The 24,722-nt window shown below is 43.2% G+C and overlaps 1 protein-coding gene across 7 annotated transcripts in view; it reads left to right on the top strand.

Moving 5' to 3' along the window:
- The window catches only part of PTPN13 (protein tyrosine phosphatase non-receptor type 13), a 107,971-nt gene that overhangs the window by 35,974 nt on the left and 47,275 nt on the right, over positions 1 to 24,722 (top strand). For 6 of the 7 annotated variants that reach the window (XM_033160650.1, XM_033160654.1, XM_033160656.1 and 3 more), the window contains 9 exons: positions 4,579 to 5,139; positions 11,645 to 11,740; positions 12,629 to 12,725; positions 16,912 to 17,131; positions 19,229 to 19,303; positions 19,687 to 19,861; positions 21,018 to 21,171; positions 22,292 to 22,430; positions 24,178 to 24,330. In XM_033160650.1, the coding sequence (XP_033016541.1) occupies positions 4,579 to 5,139; positions 11,645 to 11,740; positions 12,629 to 12,725; positions 16,912 to 17,131; positions 19,229 to 19,303; positions 19,687 to 19,861; positions 21,018 to 21,171; positions 22,292 to 22,430; positions 24,178 to 24,330 (1,670 nt within the window). The remainder of the gene's footprint in view (positions 1 to 4,578; positions 5,140 to 11,644; positions 11,741 to 12,628; positions 12,726 to 16,911; positions 17,132 to 19,228; positions 19,304 to 19,686; positions 19,862 to 21,017; positions 21,172 to 22,291; positions 22,431 to 24,177; positions 24,331 to 24,722) is intronic. The other variant, XM_033160655.1, reaches the window with a different exon arrangement.

Raw genomic sequence — 24,722 nt, 5'->3', positions numbered from 1 at the left:
AAGACATGTTCACACATTTTTTTTAGACAGGGAAGCATCTTGAAGCCAAAATAGATGCAGTGCTAATGTCAGGAGTGCAACTAGTGTGTCTCGATTTTAAAGAGGTAAAAAGCCAATCAGGATAGGAGCTGCAGTGGAGAAGGTAGCTCCCCCCCCCTGTAATCCAATTAAGACTCCTCTGGAGCTAATAGTGGCTCAGAGTGGGGCAGGAGGGGGCTCAGCTGAATTGTGTTGTGAGGGGAAAGGTAGGGGGGAATTTCCCCATGCACATGTGTGGACTCATGCTCACACATACACACCTATGGTGGCTAATTTGTAATAGAGCAGGCATAGGCATACTCGGCCCTCCAGATGTTTTGAGACTACAATTCCCATCACCCCTGACCACTGGTCCTGTTAGCTAGGGATGATGGGAGTTGTAGTCCCAAAACATCTGGAGGGCCAAGTTTGCCTATGCCTGTAATAGAGAAACATGTGCCACATCTAGTTTGATTCTCAGTTCAATAAGAGTCCTAGTATTTCACATGCTCCATACCATATCCTCAGATGGAGGAAAAATAATACCTCCAGGTCTGTACCACATAGGCCACTCCACAGTTCTTTGGGAGGAGGAAGGCATAGAAATGTTATACATTTAAAAGAATAGATTAATCTGAATGCAGTTATCTCCCATAAATACACATTTCTCTTCTCCTTAATACACCTGCCATGCTGCAGCCTGGAATAGACTCCCCCCACTTCTTCTCATGGTGGTGAGCAGATGTAGAATCATGTGGCCACCCCACACTTTGACCTGAGTCATGAGACACTTAATCTCAGGGCCATGAGTTTGAGCCCCATATTGGGCAAAAGATTCCCGCATTGCAGGGTGGTTGGGCTATTTGACCCTTCCAACTCTACAGTTCTATGATTCCGTGATATTTGTCCCTAGCAAATAGCGCCTGAAAAGGCCTGAAAGCTCAAAGCTAGTCAGCATTAAACTCAACCCACATTTTGGCTTTCAAGTTTGTGAGACTCATAATTCAGTATCCGAGGAAGACAGAATCTGATTGGTGCTTCGCCTTGCCCAGTCTGGCCTAGCTTAAGTTGCGCTAGATCTTGTGAAGGCCCTATTTGGTGTGTGCCTGTGTGTTTCCTTTTCTTCCACCCTGAACTAAATCCACGTTGTTAATCCCCTCCTCTTACTTTATGTGCCATCTATCTTCAGTGTTTAACAAGTATTTCAGGGCACTTTTTCCCATGTGAAGATTGAGCACCCAATAAAAGCAAGATCTATTTGACTGTTCTGGTGGTGCAATGCTTGTAACCATGAGATGAACAGCTAGCTGCAAATTTCTTAGACTGATATTCAATATGAAAATATATACACCACCCCCCACTTTTCTTCCAGAGTGAAGCGATGCTGAAATATTTATCTAATTCTTTATGGTGAATTCCTTAACAATGGGACCCATGTGTCCGAATAGCAGAATTTGTATTAGGGTGTCACTATTAAAGTAGAGCAATAGTTGCAGTTACTTTTAATAATGTACACAGAACTTAATAATTTAATCCCTCTGCTTTTTTAGTGAAAATCTTATGAAGGACTCCATAAATAAGCCCCTTCAGAGTATAATCCCAAAAACTTGGCATCTTATGGGGGGGTGGGAGGAGTGTGGACCCACAAGGAATTGTGGAAAGGAGGAGATGAAAGTGGGAAAAGGTTATGTTCCAATTTCACTTTCCACTGTTTCTGCTTGTCCCCATTCCCACCCTCCACCCCACATTCAACCAACCCCATTTAATCCTCCCTCTCATGTATCTCTACTATGTGCCTGCCTAGCCTGTTGACAGTCTTGCCTTCTACCCTCCAAAACACCTCTCCATTCTCACCACCTCCCCTCCTTTTCTCTTGGAAGCAACTGGTGAGAAGCAAAAGAGGGATGGAATATTTCAAAGGACCCTAGAATGTGCAACTGGCTACCTAAGTGAAGTGGAGCTAGTACTATAGTGATGCCCTTTTGGCGGCATCTGAAAACCTTGTCTATTTCAGCATAGAGCACTCTATTCCTCCTGGGCAGTAGGTGGCTGGCATGAGTGGAGTGGTGCTCTGAAGAGAGCAGCTGGAAAGACCTATAGACAACTAGATCTAGAGGAGAAGTCCAGAAACTGAAGCCAAAACAAGAAATTCAGAAGAGACTGGCTGACAGTATTAAAAGCAGCTGCTGTAAACTGCAGACTCAGAGCCTTGATGTTTTTTGTTAATAGAATATCATTAGCAGCTTATCGTTGAGAGCAGTCAAGATGATGAGGGAAGCTGGATTCAAAACCACAACTATGGTGAATGAGGAGTAAGGTTTTCAGCAGGAGAGGAGAGAGAGAGCAAAATGTTAAAGACATTTGGCAGAAAATATAAATTAAGGGAAATTGGATGGTGATGATTAGGCAGAGCAGAGAAGATGGATCAAGAGAGCACTTTTGAAAAGAAACCAGGAGCTGACAGACAAAACAATCTCATGTCAAGGAAATAAAAAGTCCCAAGAGCATCAGAAAACAGAGGAGTTAGACTTGCTCAAGTGTAAATCCATTAACATCAGTGTGATTACTTTTTAAAAATATATATATTTATTAACTTTTTCAAAACATCAATAAAATACATGCAACAAACAAATACAACTATTACAAACAAACTACAAAAAAACTATTACAAACTACAAAAATAAGACAAAAAATCATTCGTTAAAAACTGATTCTTTCCTTAACATTGTAGATTGACTTCCTCACGTCTGCCCTTCCTGCGTTCATTCATCTTTAGTAATTTCTTTACATTGTACAAACCTTATTTTTCAAAAAATCCTATCCATTTCTTTAACTATATTCTTAATTCATTATTTCACATTTCTTTAACACTTAACATAATTCTAAGTCTGCAGTCTGACTTTTCTTCCAAGTTCCTTCTAGATTTCAATCTTACTATACTTTTTCAAATACAATTTAAATTTCTTCCATTCTTCTCCCACTGCGTCGTCCCTCTGGTCACGGAGTTTCCCGGTCATCTCAGCAAATTCCATATAGTCCATCATTTTCATCTGCCATTCTTCAGTCGTTGGTAATTCCTCTGTCTTCCAGTTTTTAGCCATCAAAATTGTAGCTGCTATTGTGGCATACATAAATACAGTTCTATCACATTTTGAGATTTCTTGGCCTTGGATGCCTAGTAAAAAGGCTTCTGGTTTCTTTTTACAGTGTTGACTACTTTGAAACTGGTCTGAGGTTTAAGGCCATGGCTTGCTGGCAGTGCAGTTGCATCAGCGATGACAATTGATTGAGCGTTATATAACTGTGTATGCTGTTGATGTACTTTATCTTTGACAGTTTGGGGATAAAGGCTATATTTATCTCTTGGGCTGAATCTAGCCCCGTCCTTCTAATGCACCCTTTTGACCTTTTTCTTTTTGGTTCCATGTGGAAACAAGATGTATTTTCCTGCTGCTCACAACACGAAACTTCCATCGAAGTTTCCATCACCGTGAGCCATTGGCAATAATCAGGAGGCTGTCCCAGAATAAAGTTCAAGAATGTTTGGTGGTTTGTAGTAGTGCTTAACTGATTTTTTTTTTAAAAAAAAACACCTACTGAATCTACCACTGGCTGGTCTCTGTGGTCACTTTGTGAGGTACATGGGCAGGATTTTATAGGGAAATTGCATTTTTTATTTCATGACAGGAAAAGACAATGCGTTACAGTTGAAACAACCGAAGTTTCCCTGTATTGCCGTCAGGAATTTATTATGTCTATATGTGTCTGTGAGAAGCAACTGAAACAGGATTTCTCATGGGAGAAGCATATGGATTCCTCGAAAGGGGAGTGGATAAGAGATAAAAATACAATTTTTGTTGTGGCATATTCGAGGCAATTTAGTTCTTTCTGAGAGAACACATCTGTTTCTGCTATTCAGAAAATGGCAACTAATCTTACCTTGTATATGCAACCAAAGTGTCCATCATACTGCATGAGCCCCTGTGGGGTACCGGTATATTGCACCATAGTTGTGTGTGTGTGTTTTTAACCAGACATACATTTCATGCTAAAACCTGTAGGATTCCTGGAGGTGGGTAGCTGGGCTGCTAAGTCCCAGTTTTAATGGTGGAGGACAGCTTTACAACACAGTTCTAACCATGTCTACTCTGATGTGAGTCCTATTGAATTCAGTGGAGTTTACTCCCAGGTAAATGGATTTAGGATTGCAGCCCTTGACAGTGCCGTTAAGTGGAAGTCTTTCCCATTATAGAGAACTGTAACTGTCAAGGCAGAGGCTAACTTTTGCTCCCTGTTCACTGCCACTCCATTGTCTGGAGAAAAATGGCAGATATGTCAAACTCTATCTGCTGTCTACTTCTGCAATAAATAAATGCAAAATATAATATTGCCATTTCTTTCCATTGAATTAATACATTATATAAAGCTGTCACACTTGCCTTGTAAAGAAAACCTTTCGTTGTTACTCTGTCCAACCTTTCAAAAACCAATTCAAGCATCGTTTTTTGTTGAAAAGCGGAAAAAGCTGTACATGTCCAAGATGGATTCTTCTTGTTCCAGGAAGAAGCTTAGTGGCTGATGGCCCAGAGGTCCTCCCGGCTCCGTTCTTTGAACAGACCATGCTTAGCAAAAGGCTTAGTAAGTCTATGGGGTTCTTGTCTCTCAGAGGTCTTCAAGGCGAGGAAGAATTTTGCCAGGGTGCTTCCCCCGATTACAATTCCGGCCGTGAAGATGACATGGATGCCGGCTGCCCTTACCGGTGTAGAGCTGATGACTTGGAAAGGAAAGCAGATGCTGGCCCCAAACGGAAAGTCTGGGCTTCCTCCTCAGATCTGCTCTGCTCAGCTGACAAAGTGACCGAGAAAGACCATGTTGGGGTTTCCCGCAAGCACTATCATCATGCAGGGACAATCCCAGTACGGACTTCGGCAGCTACGAGAAACAAGGAGGGCAGATACTCCGACGGAAGCATAGCCCTCGATATATTTGGCCCTCAAAAACTAGACCAGGGGCGCTATGTGGCAGAGACGTCGACATCAGCAGCCTTATCAAGTGCCTTTGACAGGATCAAAGAGAGGCAGAAGAAGTTGCAGTTGCTGAGAGGAGCCATGAATGTTGAAGGTCAGTGAATTTTGTGCCATACACGTTTGAAGCTCCACCCACACATTTGAAGCAGTCTCGGACCACTTTAAGCAATCATGGCTTCCCCCAAAGAACCTTTGGGACTGTAGTTTGTTGGGGGTGCTGAGTGTTGTTAGGAGATCCATATTCCCATCCCGGAACTATAATTCTCAGAGATTCCTTGGGAAGAATGATTAAAATGTTCCTGGGTACTGTAGTTTCTTAAAGGTTCTGGGGTTGTTAGGATTCTTTGATGGAAGCTATAACTCTTAAAAGTTGGTATAAGAGTGTTTTAAATGTCTTGACGTAGTTGTGACCTTAAACACTTGAGTCTTTCCCTCTGCAGTTTGTGCTCACATTTGCTTCCTTGTTAGTGCAGACCAGAGGAAGAGAGACATTTTCCATTTCTGCGTGTATTCGAGCCCAGTCTTCTTCAAACTTGGATCCCCAGATGATGTTGGACTACAACTCAAATCATCTGGAACCATTGGCTAAGCCAGCTGGGAATGATGGGAGTTGTCATCCAACAGTCCCTGGGGACCCAAGGTTGAAGAACACTGCATTTGGCTGTTTTAGGTTTCACATTATGAAGCAATTTTGGCAGCTTAAGCTTTGTGTGTGGAAATGCCGTAAAAGCATAAGCCAGGAAGTCCCTGATTCAAATCTCAACCAAGCCATTAGCTCTTTAGGGGGCCTTAGGGAAGCCACTGTTACCAATCTCCCACCTGCACTATGGAGATAGGCCACTGGTTGTTTTAAGAGTTGCTGAAATAATCTGTGTTCAGTTGTTTGAAAGAAGTGGTGTGGTAACACATAAGTGTGAATTCATGGTCCATCTTAGGAGGCTTATTCCTACCGGTCCAATATCACCTCTTTCCCCTCTCCTATTATTCTTGTGCACGTACTGTTTGTGGAGCAAAAAATCCAACCTCTTCCTGTATTTCAGCTTCAATGAAATGTGTGGTTGTTGTGTACACAGGCAACTCCTGATTTGCACAGGGGTTGTGTTCCGTGTCATCGCGCGCAATCGAAATACCCCGTTCCACCCTACCCTTTCAGTGACGTGTCTTACGACATTTCCAGGTCACTTCCAGTTCGGTTCCATGCACGCGTGTGCGATTGCGCACATATCAGTCTCACAAAAAGCGGGTTGCCTGTACTACCATACTTGCAAAGAGAAAATCAAGAGGGGAAGAGTATTATCGTTCCTACTAACTGGAGTGTTTGTAATACCAAAAGCACATGGTCACATCTGTTTCCCCGAAACACTTCCAGAATTATCCTGCAGAATTATCCACCCTTCGTCAAGGCAAGCAAACAAGAAGCATTTTCACAGTTCCTGGACACATTCCAGCCAGGGGGAAATGGCCAAGGAGGAGCCTGAATGGGGTGTGGCTTGGAGATAGTCTTGATCAGTGTTTTTCAACCACTGTTCCGCGGCACACTAGTGTGCCGCGAGATGTTGCCTGGTGTGCCGTGGGAAAAATTGAAAAATTACTTTATATATAGTCAATATAGGCACAGAGTTAAATTTTTTAACATTTTCTAATGGTGGTGTGCCTCGTGATTTTTTTCATGAAACAAGTGTACCTTTGCCCAAAAAAGGTTGAAAAACACTGGTCTTGATGGTCAGATAGGGTAGGGAGACCTGAAGGCAGAATTCAGCCTGTGGACTGGAGGTTTCTCACACCTGAGAAAAAACAATAGTTTATAATCTAAGAGATTTAGGATACAAAAGGAAGGAAGAGTGTGCATGTTCAGGTGCAACACTTTTGTAACTGTTACACAGTGGGTGTTTCATAACAACCAGGTAGAATGACCTTTTAAAGCAACGTTTTGGAAGGGGAGGAGCCAAGATTGGTCATATAATTGGTCATATAATAACTACCCCACAGGACACTGCTTCCGTTCTGAAATATTAAAATTAACGATCAGCTGTCACACACACAGCCAGCTGATAATGTTAGAATCTTAAGTACATTCTATGGAGGCAAGCTTATGATGCAAGAAGCTTCTTCCTTGTTATCGACACCCTCAACAGTTTGTGCGAATTTAGCTTGTTTCTTTTCCAGGGAATTTAGAATTGCAAAATTTGCCTATAGAAATTAGGCTAAGTTGCATAGGATAATTTATATTGCAATTTTTTCAGTTTTGATTGGAAAATTTCCTGATCTCCTAGAGAACAATCTGCTTGAGCATGTTTCTTGTACTCTTGTTTAGTAAACAAAGTTAAAATCTTTGAAGCTTGCCAGCCCTGCTTAATAATGGTTTGCGGCTGGTGCACATTTATTTTTACTAATGAACTTACAAAATGGAAACTTTTCCACAGAAAAATAAAGCGCTGGCAAAATTCCCTCTGCGCCCTCCCTCCCCCTGCCCCAATCACTGGCACTTTGTGTTTATAATATATTGTCTAACCCTTGGGAGCCCTCCTACGCCTGGCAATATGATATTCAGATAACATCAGTTATGTATAACAATCCCCCTATAGGCTAGATTTCACCAGCCTTATTGTAAAGTAAATAGATTTGTTTTGCTACTCTCTCGAAGCCTGGTGATAGTTGCTCAGCATCATGCACCAATTGTCCTTGTTCAAGGTCATTCTGTCCCATAGTGTGTGCAGGAAAAGCTTTATATTAAAAGAGCAGGCTTTTAGCTGCTTCCTCTGCACCACGAGAGCAGTTTATGCCTTCTTGGCAAGCTAATGGCCCTTCTAGACATCCTTTTTATTGTACTCATGATGCTATCAGGGCAGTCAAATGAGAATCTGCTTTCATCATGTTTGGGCTGCAAAGGTTTTAGGGTGGTCACACTGCTTCAATTTCAATCAGTGCATATCCCTTAACTTTCTGCTGAAATTGTTGGCAGGAGTGTCTTATCTCGTGTAGGACCCTGGCAGAGACACATGTCCGACTGGCATGTTCTCTCCCTCCTGGTCGTTCATTCATTCATCACAGCGACTGCTACCAAGAAGCATCAGCACACTTAGGGATCCGCAGAGTCTTCACAGCATGCGTAAACAGACCTCAGCAACTCAGTGTTTTGGCTAATCTACTTTATTTACATATGAACATACACGGAGCACTGCAACATGGCTCCCTCTCTCTCTAGCATCAAACCCAAAGAGAAAGAACAAAGGACAATAGTCCCACTTCACGGAACTCAGTAACACAAACATCCTGTCTCTGTCACTTCCCACTCTGTGGAATGAACACATACACCTTCATGTGATAGATAACAATCCCATGACTGCAGACACGAGGAATGAATCTCCAACAGAAATTCCATAACTTCTCATGTTTAAGATGTGTGTGTAGAGGCGGCGCCCATTTTGCTTGGGGGTGAAGAGGATATGTGTGTGCCCTGTTCCACCCCTTCTTCCCTCATTCTGCCTTCTTCCAGGTCCAAAAGGACCTGCATGTCGGCAGTCATGTGTCAATATATGTGCGTGTGTTCCACTTTTGTTGCTCTATAGCCCTTCCAGACAGCCCTAGCATTGGGGAAACATCAGAGAACAACTAATAAAATAGAATAAGTCCACCACAAATGCGCTATTACTGTGTCAAGAACGCATTGCAGAATACACCCACGATAGAACACCAATTGGGGAATGGGGTAGACCAATGATTCTTAACATCTGTAATTTGTCAGTATAGCATGTTGAAATCAGATGTCATTCTAACATATTTGCTTCTCAGTCTTTCATGTCATGTTTGTGATGCTCGCTCACTACCCAAATTGCATTTTATTCAAGTAAAAGTTGCACATGTAGTTAAGCTTGCGGTATTGCAGTGAGGGTATCTATAGAACAGGGCACATGTTTCAACTATTACTGCTTGAGTTGTAGCTGTGTTATTTCCTGTGTAAAATAGAGTGACTACCATTTCTCTCAGTAAGTTTCTGTTCTGTGTCGTTTTGAAGCGGGAATGCTTGGCTCCATGAGTTTAGCATGGGTTTTTCATGCATGAGCAAGTATGGCATAGTATGCAACAGCTATTGGTTAAGAGACACACAATCCCTGTCCTTTAAATACAGTCATAAATCTAGCAGTGGTCCAATCATATTTTTTGTGGTTAGTGTGGTCTTTTGAACTGGGTTGATCGTATTTTGCTGACTGTGGAAGTTGGCAACACAGACTACTGTTGTTTCAGGGACAGAATGGGTTTGATAGAACATGAGGGGATTGGCTTTCAGGACAAGCCACTCCTAACTCCAAATATTAGGATTTCTAAATGATACTGGCCAGGAACTTCAATGTTATGTTTTTAAAAAGCTTTAGCTAATGTCATATATTTTTACCAACATTTGCGGGGGGGGGGGGGGGGGGGGAAGCAGGGAAGGTAACTGATCTTTTTATTCATCTCCTCTAAAAAAAAAATCTGGAACAGTAGGGTAGCCAATATGTCTCTCTCCAGATGTTATTGGATTCCACTTCTCATCAGCCCCAGTCAGCTGCTTTTTTCCAATCTTAATTTAGATCCAAAATGCCTGCCACAGATTACTTTAAAAGGGGGGGGGGGACCTCAAGCATTTATTAATAAAATTATTAGTAATAAATATACAGATATGAACAACTGTTTCACAAAAACATTTACCGGTACCTTGTTTTGTTTATGTATCTATGGCGTTTGTATGCCACCTCATAACATAAAGTTATTTTAGCAGTTAAAACAAAGAAGCAAACAAAATTCAAAGTAAAGCATAAAACCATGAAACATTGGGGTGGTGGTGGTGGAGGAAACCAGCATAAATGCAGCAAAGCAGAACTTGTGGCATCTCAAAAACTAAAAACAGGTTTTAGAAAACCGAGGCCCAGAATGCTTTAGTTATTTAAAAGGCTTGGGTTATTCCCATTTTAAAAGAACAATTCCCTCCCGCCTCTTTGGTATTGCTTGTTTTAATTATCTTCTTTCCACGCACACACACACACACACACACACACAGACACACACACTTGCAGTGCTGGTGATTTGTATAACATCCTGTTTTTTGAGAACTTCTGCATTGATAATTTGAAACTTGTTAAACGTAGGCCTTGTTGTTTCTGCTTTTGCTCTTGATGTTTGGCAGCACTGAGCTCTTGTCCCTATTACGACTTTGGGGGCTCACATCCATTGCCTTCAATAAGTGGTGTGTTCTGTTAGTTTTGAGCCGAGGTTGTTACTTTCTGGGAGCACGTGCTTTGTTGACAACCAGGCAGAACAAGCGCAAATTCAATATAGATTGGCACATGCATTGATTTTCCAGCCGCATTACTTGGTCTATGTCAGTCCTGGCTGGCTAACAACACTCTAGGTTTAATTCACAGATTCAGCGAGCATTTGCTAGTTTTAACTTGATCCTAAGAAATTTTAATTCAGGGTAGATCCACACCAGCTGAGGAAAGGTTGAGATGTCCTACACGTTACTAAGCTCCACCCTAGATGCAATAATAAAGGATAAACATAGCAACAGAAGGAAGATCAGTGTACACTCTGTTGTGTTCGATATAATGATTGGTGTTGTTCATTCTTTGTTGCCATACTACAAGCTTATTTCTACAACAGAAAAAAAGTGTAAGCCTATACTCCATTGTCAAGATTTACTTGCTCATAAAAGAGTCCTACTGGATCAGGTCCACATGCTGTTTCCTATAATAGTCAACCAGAGGCCTATAGGTGCTCACAAGAAGGCCATTAGAACAACAGACCTATCTTAACTTGATTTGTTTTACTAGACCTTTTTACAGAAGGACACTGTTTTCAATATTTACTGAAACAACATCTTATCTATATTCTGTTAATAAACATTGTTGACTGCTTGATGGATATAGCAAATGGTTTCCTCTGAGTTCATGTCTCATCTTCCTCAGTCAATACATCAATTATAATTAATCACATTTGGGGCCTGCGCTGATGCTAACCATGGCAGAGCAATTTGGGAGCAGACTGAAGGAGTTCATGCTCCCCCCCCCCCGGGTACCCCCCCCCCCAGGTACCACCCCTCTCAAGTTTCATTATGGTTCTGCAACATGTCTGGCTGCTGCTAACTACCTTAAAGGGAATTCCCAAATTCTAGCACACATACCGTGTTTTTAAACTTAGTTTCTGAACCTGGGGAGCCTTAACCATGGCCAGAAGAAATGCCATATCTTGAACAGGGGAGATTTAAACAGAAGATTTGAGCATCAACCAGTGATTTCTTCTTTTTCATTGAGTTAGATCTGCACTAGGCCTTTAAGAAAGTGGTGGTGGTGGAGACAGACTATCAGAACCAGAACAGAGTAAACAATCCTGTTTACTCTGTTCTGGTAAATTGGCTGAGAGGACTGCAGAATTAAGATAATGTTTTGCAGAACCATTTACTCCTCAACAAGTTCCAGACAAGTTCCAGAACAGCACATTGATGACCAGCAGTTCCCCCCACATCTTAAAACGCATGTACAATGGTCATATGATGTGTAATGGGTGCCACATCCCTGTTGACTGTTCATACTCTTCTGTGTTTCTTCAAAAAAATCTTTCAGAGCATGTACAGAGATACAAATCGTACCACAGTGACATATACAGCACGGAAAGTGAGACTCCATCGTTCATTTCTTCAGAGGCAGATTTCAGGCAAGGTAAGAGCTATATGAATGCCCAAAAATGGTATGTAGTTGGGTTTCCTACACCACAGATCTTCAACTAATGGGCTGTGACTTGAGCAAAAGCATCATTGCTTTTATCACCAAAGGTGTCAACATCATATTTAGTGTTGAAGCTCCTCCCACCTCATTACAAATCATTGATTTAATACTATTGTCTCTGCTCCTTCCACATCATTGGTTATGGGAAAAGTACTAGGTAGGCTGCACAGGGAAATAAACAGCAGAAAAAGAGAGAGAATAGACAAGAAGGGCCTCCCTCAGGCAACTTGTTTATTGAGCATTCATTCTGATGCTAATGTTGAGGTTTTACAGTGTCTGTTCTTTATTGAGAATTTCTGATTTGATGTGAATAAGTTATATGACAACGTGCTTTCCTCTTGATTTTTTTGCACAGAGGTTATACATCTTCCCATCAGTTGATCGTCATGCCACCCTTTTTAGTGAATCACTTTCTGAACCGCAAAAAGGCCTTTTTTGAAAATTGGAGGGAGATTTGTTGCAACAGAGTGCGTTAATCTACAGTGCAAACTGGCTTTATTCCAGTTCAGCTGTCAGGGTTTTTCTGTTAATTGTAGCTTGGTGGCATTGAACTACCTCGTAAGGTCCTGTAGTTCCCAAAGCCCAAAAGTTCCAAAGCCCAAAGGTAAACACATGGTAACCACAGAGCAATGGACAATCTCTTAAAAATATGACTGATGCCAGTTTCCAATGTTACCATGTCTCCATAGATGTAACATGGATGTACTGCCCCCGTGAAAAGTAGACACCTTCATCCTGTGAAATTTTTGATGCTGCAGTAAGATTTCCTGCACAAGCTTAAGTCATATCTTTTTTTGGTCTTGCTTCTTTTTCATGTGCCAGTGAGAAGGTTTGAAGCATTGAGAGATGACTCCAGTGGTCCTTCCCCAGGAGCAGACGATCTTTCTTCATCAGGTCGAATACATGGACAAAGGTTGAGGTAAAAAAAAGCACGAGAGTCTAAGAGTCTGCTGGATCAGGCAATGGCCCATGTAGTCAGCCATCTTGTTCCCACAGTGGCTGACCAGATGCTTGTGGTAAGTCCAAGAGCAGGAGGTAAGCACAATATCACCTTCCCTACTGCTGACTTCCTTCAGTAGTGAAGGTAGAACATAGCCATCATGGTTAGTAGCCATCGGTAGCCTTATTCTCCATGAATTTGCCTAATCCTCTTTTTTAAAGCCATCCAAGCTTTAAAGGAAGGGAAAATGCCTGTGCGCCTTATGGAGCGAAGGCTTCGCTCCTGCTGCCTCCCCCCATCCCCCGCCACGTTCGGTGGGAGGAGGCAGCGGAGATGTTGCTGGATCGTGCCAGCACCTCTGTTCGCCGAAAGAAGCTTCTTTCGGCAAACGGAGGTGCTGGCACGATCCAGTAACATCTCCGCTGCCTCTTCCCACCGAACGTGGCGGGGGATGGGGGGAGGCAGCGGGAAGCGAAGGGGATGTTGCTGGATTGTGCCAGCACCTCCGTTCGCTGAATTAATGAACTTGGCGACATTAGGTCCATGAATTACAGTGTGTTTGCTCTGAGTAAAATTTGTTGAACACCATCCATTTTGTCTTTGTGAATTTGAGATGAGTGAATTTCTTCCCTTGCCCAATGATTTATAGTCTGATTCCCACCTTTGCCCAAACTTGGAACAGTTCAAGGTTTCATCTGTTTGAGGTACCGGTAAATTTTGAGGCAGAATTATTTCTGACTAATTCTCCAAGAAACGTGTGGGCGTACACGAACTTTTCTGCAACTGTTTAAATAAAAAAGGGGGGGGAAGAGTTGGTGGTTTTTGTTTCGTTTTTTAAAGAAACTATCCTCCCACTTACAGGAAAGAAATATGTGTCTGGAAATCTGTGAGCATGTAGGTGTCGCCTTGGGTCACCTGCCAGAAAAGTCAGAGGATGTGTAGGACTGGAGACACTAAAGCAAATGACCCTTCGCAGGTCATCAGCTGAATACACAAGGCTGCCATATACCAAGTCAGACCATTGGTCCAACTAGCTTAGTATTGTTTACAGCAAACTGGTGCCCTTCAAATACTGGCAGGAGCAATACTTTCAACTGGCAATACAGGCTGGGGTTCTGACAGGAGCTGTCCAGGTTGGAGATGCTGGGGGAGTTGAACCTGGGACCTTCTGCATGCAATGATCCTTTCCACTGCTTCATAGTGAAATCAGTCTGCTTTGAAATCCATGTCAATCCATGTAGACGTGAGAAACCAGTCTTGCACTTGAGTCTGAAACTGGAGGGAGCCAAACTCTAGTGGCAGTAAAATCTTGGCATGTGTGCTTGCATATATATATATAGAGAGAGAGAGAGAGAGCGCTAATCTGAACATTTCACAAATAGCTGGTTTAATCCATGCACCGCTTCTCTTACTGGAGCTCAATTTATTAGTGTGCTCATTTAAGAGGTGGTTGCTGTTGAGCGGCATGCCTCGCACTGTCTTGGGCCAATATGCCAAGGGACATGTTTCCTTGGGATTCAACAGGTGAGCTGCTGTTCTGTCCCTGCTGAGTGCCTGTACTCAACAAGAAGCACAGCAATGAATCCTTTTGAAGAGTGCAGTGGTTTACTGTCCCTCCAATAAATTGATTTGGGAGGAGGTACAGAGGCAGGTGGGGACACAGGTGGTGCTGTGGCCTAAACCACAGAGCCTAGGGCTTGCCAATCAGAAGGTCAGTGGTTCGAATCCCTGCGACGGGGTTAGCTCCCGTTGCTCGGTCCCTGCTCCTGCCAACCTAGCAGTTTGAAAGCACGTCAAAGTGCAAGTAGATAAATAGGTACCGCTCCGGCGGAAAGGTAAACAGTGTTTCCATGCGCTGCTCTGGTTTGCCAGATGAGCGCCGCAACCCCAAAGTCGTCCATCGGGGGCAAGGAGGACCACATTGTTGTCAATTTCAGTGCAGCGGGTATTGACATGGGCATTCCCTTAAAGATGATAGTCTGTCAAAACACGTTTTCTTACTCCTCCAGCATTGTGATCACTTTTCAGAGGAGAAACCATTTTAACATACAGTGTTATCCTGGGTTACGCATGTGATCGGTTCCGGGTTGCGGCACGTAACGTGGGCATGCATATCACGAATGCATGAAAAAAACCCAGAAGTAGTGCGATTTGAGTGCTTCTGCGCATCCAGGGATTGCACGCGAGTCGTGCATGCTCCGGAAACACTTCCAGGTTGCGTAATCGGGGTGTGCGTAACCTGGGGTACTACTGTATTTATAGTAAGATGAGGTAAGTAATCTACCAGTACCAACAAAAACAGCTTTTAAGCGAAGCTGTAATACTGTTTCTTTTCAAACCAAGCTGCTGCACCCTATTTTGTTGTAAAACAGCCCCACCCTTCTTTATCCACCCACAGGAAAAAGTCCAATTGACTGCAACCTTTCCTCCGGTTCTTAATCATTTCTTTGCCGTTCAAGTTCAGGATGACTACAACCGATGGCCAGTTCTGCCTTTTTTTTTTAAAGCGTTTGAGCATCTGAAATGATTCCCCTCCTCTTCCAGTTACAATTCTTTGAAGATATTATCACTATGCTTGGATTAGCTGCACCCCCTTACCTTAGTACTGTATATTTTTGAGGGAGTTATCCGAACTGGAAAAAGTCTAATTAAAAGGCAGAGAAGATGAACAGAAACATTTGATACTTAAGCCAGTGTTTTTACTGTTGTCAGTCTAAAAAATGTTTTGGGTTGTGTCTCTTCTTAGCGTCAGTCTGTTATGAGGCCTACCAGTGAGGGAAAGAAATAATGGATACAGCACACAGTAACTCTGTGTGGTTTGAGAGCTTCTGCTCAGAATACGCCTGTTTCCCTCTCTTCAACCTAATGCGCAGCAGTGCCTCTGCAAGTTCAGCAGGCGAGGCATTGCTGCAGCTCTTACCTTCACCACAATCCCATTTTCCAGTTGACTGGTAATCCTACCAGCACTAAGTTAATAAGTAATTCCTATGGTCTGACTTAGGAAACTAAGCCAAGAAGTTCAGAGGTAGCTTTATAAATTTAGGTCTGACCTTGAGGCCATGGATGCTATTGTTACGGAAGAAAGTTGAAAGTGGGGGTTTCTTTGCAGTGGGTGTTTTGTTTTTTATACTGAGAGGCTGCTTCGTGTGTTATGAGATTCCTACACAGAAGGTATCTTGGTGTAATAATTTATATGCTGTCTGGGTGTAGCCATCTGTGATGATTTTATGCACTGATGTAGTGGTTAGCATGTTGGGAAAGGACCTATGGGAGACCAAGTTTCTAATCCCTGCTCAGCCGTGAAACTCACTGGATGACCTTGGGCCCGCCACCATCTCTCGGACTAGCCTACCTCACAGGGTTGTTGTGAGGATAAAATGGGGAGGGAAAGAACCATGTACACCACCTTGAGCTCCTTGGAGCAAACAAACAAGTTATTGACAAATGTGTCAGAAGCCACAGTTGGCCGCATGTGTAGTAGTTACTAAGGGCGGACGGATCAATCCGTTTCTAGTCCATTTGAATTCTGCATGTGTCTGTTCACAAGTTCATCTCTGTGTTTGTGCATGCATGTGTGTGTTTTCCTGTATGGAAATCTATACGAAAGTTCATATTTAAATATGTACTTACCTATGTATTTATGAAATACCTGTTGTGGGTTCACAATTAAGTATTCATTTTATCTCTGTGTTTAAAAATGTACACATTTCTAAATATTTTTTTCCTAAAAATGCATCTTTGGTGCATTTTTGAGCTGAATTTTAGAAGATTCAGGGCAGACAAAATAAAGCATTTGGGATTTGCTCCTGCAGAAAGTAATGGTGGCCACCAACTTGGATGGCTTTCGAAGAGCATTAGACAAATTCATGGAGGATAAAACTTACCAGTGGCTACCAGCGCTCATGGCTGTGTCCTACCTCCAGTAATGGAGGCGCTATGCCTCTGAATGCCAGTTGTTAGGAATCACAAGTAGGGAGAGTGCTGTTGCGTTCAGATCCTAGGTACAGGCTTCCCATGGGCTTCTGGTTGGCCACTGGGAGACCAGGATGCTGGGCTAGATGAGACTTTGGCCTGATCAAGCTGCTCTTACGTTCCTAGCATGCCTGATAAGTGCATTTCTTCATGGCCAATCAACTTTCCTCCCCCACTTCTTCCTCATCAATAGACAGTACGAAGCGCCACTTGAAGGCAACCTGGTGAGCCAAGAAGTAATGCTAAAGCGCCAAGAGGAGGAGATGATGCAGCTGCAGGCGAAAATGGCCCTCCGCCAGTCTCGACTAAGTCTCTACCCTGGAGAAGTGGTGAGGTCGCCGGTGCTTGACATGACAAGGGACCCTCTGAGAGAAATTGCATTGGAAACAGCCATGACCCAAAGGAAACTAAGGGTAATGTTTAGGCATCTGTACTGTTGAGGGAACATCAGACACATATGTCACTGTTTTGTTTTAATTATTTGCTTCTGTTTGTATCTTGTATTTAATACTGTGCACTGCCCTGAGATATTATGATGAAGGGCAGTATATAAACGTAATTAAATAATAATAATAATAATAATAGTAGTAGTAGTAGTAGTAATAATAATAATAATAATAATAATAATAATAATAATAATAATAATAAATAGATGCAAATCTCTGGCTACAGAGTGCCAGAATTTCTCCTCCTGCTTTGTCCAAAGTCACTGAAAATGCACACACAGAGACTTCCATTTCAGCACTTGTTTTGACTTCAGGTTGAGCTACAAAGTGATTGTTTGCTTGCAAGCATGGACAGCAGCTCAGTCTTCAGTGGCCGTTTCCAGTAATCACGTCTCCAATGCTCATGCTTATGCTCTCTCCATTCTTTGAATTAAATGTGTTTGTATAAGTGCTTCACATTTAAGAGAACATATGCTTCTTTAAAAAAATGGGTTGGTGGTTGGTTACCTTATGTTCTCTTAAAGTTTGTCTGCAAAAAAAACAACAACTCATTCATACAGGCATTCCTTAGATTCTTACTGGGAGGCCTGCGTGTCCCAACAGCAATGGAGGTGATTAAGCAAATGGGTAGGGACTACCGTGTCTGGTTTTTTGACACCGGTATGTTGAGAAATGGGGAGAGCCATTTAGTCAGTGTTTTCCTAGAATGTCTCCAGGCTACCTAGTCCCTTCCAAGACACTCATGAGACAATGCAAAGGATCCTGAGAGCACAGTCTAAATGACTTCCTGGTACATTAGATGCATGACTGCATATGGTTTTCAAGCCTCAACCCCCCCCCCCCAAAAAAAAAACCACCTTACCAGTAATTCCACAATTAGGAGATCAGTAATGACAGACAAGCTTACTGTACCTGAAATACAACTTGCCTGCTCCTATTATTTATTTACTTATTTATTGATTGCCTGTGCTTTACCCTGAGGTCCCAGGGCGGGTTAGAGCATTAAAACGCAACTTTAAAAACAATTTAAAACAAATTGCTACTGATACTCCACCATAAAGGGGAGCATTGGGTGTGTTCCAAGGATGTACTGCTAAGTTTGCACAGAGTGGTGGTGAGCACGAAAAGTCTGGGCGGTGCTGTGTGTGAACTAAGCGGTATACCTTACAACGTGCCTTGGAGTCCTCTGCAATGCCCAGACTTTCCATGGCAGACAACCCAATGGAATCCTCTGCATGGGTTTTACATGGCAGACAGGTCAATGTGAAAATGCTTCCTCGAAGGTAGATGGTTTGAAACGCCACTGGGATGTTAAGGTAACTCAACCATGCTGTAGGTTCTCTACATAAGCATTTGTGGCAACTTGGAGACAAACAGAAAGCTTTGTCAGATACATAAAGTGTATGGGAACTAAGATGTATATTATAAATGCTGACCACGGTACTCCGATATCAGAGGGGAAAACGGAATTTGAGAATGGAAGAAATACTTAGGTTTATGGTAAAGTGTGTTGATTTTTATATTTTTGAAGTTGGAATCAGAAGGAACAATGGCAACAGCTTTACTAAGTTAAATGAAAAAAGGATATAAGAAGTTAAGATTTGGAATATGATATTTTATTTGATAAGAATATGTTGTATGATTTAGGATATGTTGGTTATAACTGCAAGATTAAGATTAGATGTAAGAAATAAGATTTTACAATGTTACAAAGTTACTAAAGAAGATTAGAAATGAATGCATAAGAGAGGACGTGAGGAAGTCCCAGGCTTAGGATTTTAAAGAAGAGAAGGATGGTTAAATAATTGTGTTTTTTGTTGGTGTGTTTTTGTGTAGTGTGTGTATTGTGTGTTTTTGTATTTTGTTTAACTTGATTTTGAAAAATCCAATAAATTCTTGTTAAAAAAATAAAAATAAAGTGTTATTCTTAAATTTGCAATCCCCACATATTTCCCAATAGCTGCTGGTATCTCTGCTACCAAGTCCTTAGTTTTACATTGTTAATGCCTCTTTATTTTCTTTTTTTAAATGCAATTTACTAATAATAAATTCTGTGTTTTGTAGAATTTTTTTGGTCCTGAGTTTGTGAAAACTACTGTTGATCCATTCACCTCCTTGGACCTTCCAAAGTCAATCTTGGTAAGTTAAAAACAAAAAAACACTTTAACTATATTGGCATATTTGTTTATTTATTTAACTAATGTGTAGACACCCTTTAAACCAGAAGTCAATTTGCCAAAACATGTTAAATTGCTTAGTCTCCCATAAAATGTCCTCTTCTGTTTTGGCACCCAACAATACACAGTCCTTCGTGTCTGCACTCCTCCACATGCAGCTGCTGGGTGACCTTGGGCTAGTCACACTTCTCTGAAGTCTCTCAGCCCCACTCACCTCACAGAGTGTTTGTTGTGGGGGAGGAAGGGAAAGGAGAATGTTAGCCGCTTTGAGACTCCTTCGGGTAGTGAAAAGCGGGATATCAAATCCAAACTCTTCTTCTTTGCAATTTGTTTCATGAAACACAGAACAAGAAAGGGAAGAATGAAGACAATCGCCGGAAAGTAAATGTCATGCTTTTGAGTGGGCAGAGGCTGGAGCTGACTTGCGATACCAAGACAGTATGCAAAGACGTGTTCGATATGGTAGTGGCCCATATTGGCTTAGTGGAGCATCATTTGTTTGGCTTAGCCACTTTAAAAGGTAAGGGCATTATTTCACTAAGGGGGCGGGGCGTGTAACACATGTGTGCACTCGTCACTTGATGACAGCAGCAGCAAGTGGTGACTTGCATGTGTGAGTGAGCAACCACAGATCAATAATCACAAATGGAATTTCCGTATCATCTCAGAGCCAAACTACACATTATAAAGTACATGAGTAAGAGCATCTTAACCTCCCCCTAAAACAGTGGTTTTCAACCAGTGTGCTGTGGCACTCTGGGGTGCCGTGGACAACACTGGCCTCTGCCCCTCTTTTCCTTCCCTCCCTCCTCTGATGCCCTCCCATGTCTCTGCCTCGCAAAGGCTTGCACAGCTGTTTATTGCAGCAGCCCTGACTACAAGCTCTCAGGGCAAATGGTACCTCTGGGCGGCACCTCTCTTTGGGGCTGGGTAGCTCAAGAGACTAGGGATGGCAGCAGCTGCCCAGAGGACAAGCAAGGAGAGGGAACACTCTCAGGGAACACTCCACAACGGAGGGTGTTGGGGAAAGGGTGAGAGGCTGCCATCTCTGCAGGCAAGGGGTGACATAATTGGGCTCCTGAGCCCCAGTGGGGTCTCAGAAAGAGTGCAATTGGTTAAGGGAGCCGTGGACTCAAAAAGGTCGAAATCTCTACTCTAAGAGATTCCAGTAACAGACCATAGTGTAAAGGCAGGGACTAATTTCCTCCTACACCATTTTTTCTGATACAGCTCAAGCCACGTGCTGATGTTACCAAGACAAACAGGGTCGGGGGGAGGGGGACACAATTTCTGTAAGGTGAAAATTTTCCTGGATGATCTAGGTCAAGGGTGGAGAACCTCCAACCCCCAAAAGACAGTCTTGGCCTGCCAGAGGATCCAGTTTGCCCTCTTGAGGCCTTTCCCCCCACACCATGCCCACCTGTCAATCAGCTGATAGTGATGACAGCTGATAGACGGGAGGGCAGAGTTCAATTCTGAATGGGCTGCAGGTGCCTATTCCCAGCGAACACAGCCCAAAGAAAGCTTGTAAAATGGAGGCTTCATTCATATATTTTACTCAATGACCAATCAGAAATTGAGTAAACCCAACGCGAGTTCTGTAAAAGGAACAACTGCCAGTGAAAATAATGCCTTATTAATTATTTTTGGGTTTCCTCCCTCTTTTTTGATGACAGAAAATGAGTTTTTCTTCATCGACCCCGAGTTGAAACTGACTAAAATAGCTCCTGAAGGCTGGAAAGAAGAACCAAAGAAAAAGAGCAAGAACGCAATCAACTTCACTTTGTTCTTCCGCATTAAGTTCTTTGTGGATGATATTAGCTTGATACAGTGAGTATGACCCACACTGCTATGCATGCTTTCTCCTGAGGGATTCGATGTGCTTCTAAGTGCATCTGCTCTCCCTGAAAACCTTGCACCCCTCGCCCAGGCAAACCATGGTTTCCCGTTGCATCCAAACATCCCTTCAAACCAAGAATTGAAAATCTGTTTCAGATCTTGATTTGCCATTCTGGTTTGGAGGTCGAACATGAAGGCTGGAGAAACTCTTTTCAGCCTCCCAGTGGTGGGCAGGGCCAGAGGCAAAAATGGGCGGCAGCAGCCCCCAGAAGGTTACCTAGAAAGGAATGGGGCCCTCAAACTGGGAAAGCACCCCCATCCACGTTAATGTATTTTAACATTGCCAGTTGCAGATCTGGGTTTTTAGAAATGCACTCTTGTTTGAATTGCAATGAGATTTTTAATCATCGGTGGTGGGTGAGGTGTCCTCTTTAGAACCAAAAGGCAGTGTTAAAAGTGTGCTTATAAATAAATACAATATTGTTACTGTACAGTTCAGGGAAGTGTTTAGTTTGTGATGTTTTATTGTGCTTTTACTGTTTTTTGTTGGGAGCTGCCCAGAGTATTAATAATGGTAATAATAATAATAATAATAATAATAATAATAATACTCATGCCATCAGAATGGAGCCTTACAGAGATGACTGTGCGTTGATCAGCATACACTGATCTCCACACATAAAACAAATTCAAGCACAGACGTCTTTCAAAAAAAACCGCACCCCCTTCTTCTTCTTCTTCTTCTTCCATCCACACTTTTCCTTTTGGCCATCTTGGGACCCGCTTTTTTGGCTGAAAGGGGATATGCAAATAAATTCTAACAGTGTGTGACATTGGTGGAAGCTTATCCCATCTCTTAACCATCTTCCATGCACATTTCCCTGGCTGTGTTCTATGAACTTGGTTACGCTAAGGTTACCAGACGTTTCCAGGGGACAGTCCCTGGATTTACAAATCAGTGCCCTGACAAAATCCACCTATTTAGTAGGGAGTTGAAAAGTGTCTCCAGATTCATTGAAAAAAATCTGGTAACCTTAGGTTACGCTCTAAAATGTGGGTTAGAGAAAGGACTGTACTCAGATGCCCCCTCTCCTTTTTCTTCTTCCACTAGGCATACTTTGACGTGCCATCAGTATTACCTGCAGTTAAGGAAAGATATCCTGGAGGAGAAGATGCACTGTGACGAGGAGACAGCCTTGCTGCTGGCCTCGTTGGCCCTCCAGGCAGAATATGGAGATTACCAGGCTGAAGTAAGGATAATATTTCATTTGTGAGCAGCCTTCTGGTTCTGTCTTGCAGCTCCTATACCTGCTGTGTAGATTGATGCATGTCAGTTGTTTTAGAATCTAGAAGGCTATATAAATGCAGATTTTTACACAAACAAGCTTTCAGGAATGAACCGTGTGTTAGCCATAGAATCGAGGATTAGCAGCTAGAAACTAGAGCTGGCTGCATTAGCACCTAGTGCTGAACCATGGTTTGGTTGCAAGGGTGGCTAGTCTGCTGGCTGCGTCCATCCTTTCAAGCATGCGGAAGGGATCTGCCATGGTTGGCATCCTGTCTGTTTAGGGAGACAATGGAAGACTGCACCCAGGGGTGAAGTCAAACTTGGAGAGTTACAGTGGCTGTAGAGACCAATAAAGGAGAGACCTGTTTTGTTGCAGCTGGGGCAGATGAAGGCATCCGGTTTTGCTGATGCAGAGACATCATGGCATTTCTTTTCTCTGCACTCCTCCCAGCGGTCATTCCTCCTCTGGTCACTGTCTGTCTGTCTCTGGGCATTGCGGTCATCTGCAAGGGACTCCCACATGGCACGGTTGATGTTGCCAGCCTTCATGTCACATTTACAGACAGCCTTGTGATGCAGAGTTGGTCCACCAGCAAGCCTGGTGCCTGAAGCCAGCTCCCCATAGATTGCATCCTTGGGGGTCCTGCCATCTTCCATTCTGTGGAAGCGACCCACCAGCTGGGAGATAAAATCCCTGTTGTTTTGGAAGCAGTGATCTTTAGGGTTTACATGCATATTGGGGGCCAGTGTCTTCTCCATTCAAAGTCAAAGTGATCCAATTCTTTTTGGGTCTTTGATTCAGTGCTAAAGGCAGAGGAGGGTTTCCTGTTGATGTCACAGGAGGACAAACTTGAGGCCAGATCCGACTGCTAGGACTACCATTTCCCAAATCAGATGTCGCTGATAGGATGGTCGGGAGGCAAGCCCAGAGCAGGGGTTCGTGCGGAAACACAACATGCCACCTGAGGGTGGGCGATCATGCCATATCTCCATACCAGGATTGAACAAGTCCATCACCTCTGATGCTCAGGCATAGCTGGGTTGGACAGTTATGCTGCTAGAGGAAGTACAGTGGTCAATCTCTTCTATTTAGGGCTCTTGGGAGCGTCCAGTTATTTGGCATTCTTCTTCTGGCCCACTAGCAGTTCTCTTACGTTGCAGTGGCATATCCTGTCTTTCAGTTTAAAGCAGGCTTCCTCAAACTCGGCCCTCCAGATGTTTTTGGCCTACAACTCCCATGATCCCTAGCTAGCAGGACCAGTGGTCAGGGATGGTGGGAATTGTAGTCTCAAAACATCTGGAGGGCCGAGTTTCAGGAAGCCTGGTTTAAAGGTAAATGCAATATGTCCTCTTCACATAGGTCTTGAGCCAAGGGCGAGGAACCCTTATCTCTCCAGGGATTGCTTGCTGGGACTGATGGGAGTTGTAGTTCAGCAACCTTTGGAAGGCCAGTGTTTCCCTGCACCTGAGTCAAGGGGATTACATTTGCCACTTTCTTTCCAGCTGGATAGTGTGCTTCTCGGTCGATGTTTTCATGAATAGGATCGCTGCTAGCTCCTAGGGAGGTGTGTCATCCATCATCCACATCTCTGCTATTCAGGCATTACCAGGGTGGCACATCATCCAGTCTGCAGCCAGGTTGGGTCGTGCCTGCGGATTCGTACCTTGCTCTTACGCTTTCTCTTTCTCTCTCTCTTTCTCTTTTGTAGGTGCACGGCATATCCTATTTCAGAACGGAGCACTATTTACCAGCTAGAGTGCTGGAAAATCTGGACCTGTCTAATGTGAAAGAAGAATTGCCAAAACTGCATAGCAGCTACGCAGGTGCTTCTGAAAAAGAGGCGGAACTTGAATTTCTGAAGGTTAGTACAGGAAGTCAAGCATGGAGCCCACCACACTCGTTTTCATTAAAGGTTTCCAAGCAGATGAAACCCAAGTGGTGAAAAAAGAGAGAATGTAATGAGGTTGGGGAGCCTCAGGCTCTGAGAGCTCAGTGTGGCCCTCTAGCCCTTTCTGTCTGGCCCTTGGAATGCTCCCCATAGCAGACCCTATACTGGCCCTGCTCTTCGCCTTCCTTGATTTGCTTTTGAATGACTGGAACGTGTGTCCCTGAGTGGTTCCAGCGCCTTTTACACCTGGATGGAAAGAAGTGTGCATGTAAACCTCTGGCTCTTGTTTAGCAGAAACGCAGCCTGCTGTACAAGGGTAACGGTCATAACTGTTGCTCCACCCACTTTTGCCTCTAGTCCTGCCC

The sequence above is a fragment of the Lacerta agilis genome, chromosome 9 (assembly GCF_009819535.1).
Source record: "Lacerta agilis isolate rLacAgi1 chromosome 9, rLacAgi1.pri, whole genome shotgun sequence".
NCBI classification, from domain to species: domain Eukaryota; kingdom Metazoa; phylum Chordata; class Lepidosauria; order Squamata; family Lacertidae; genus Lacerta; species Lacerta agilis.
The sequence above is the reverse complement of the archived record's forward strand: the minus strand, read 5'-3'. Positions and strand labels throughout refer to the sequence as shown.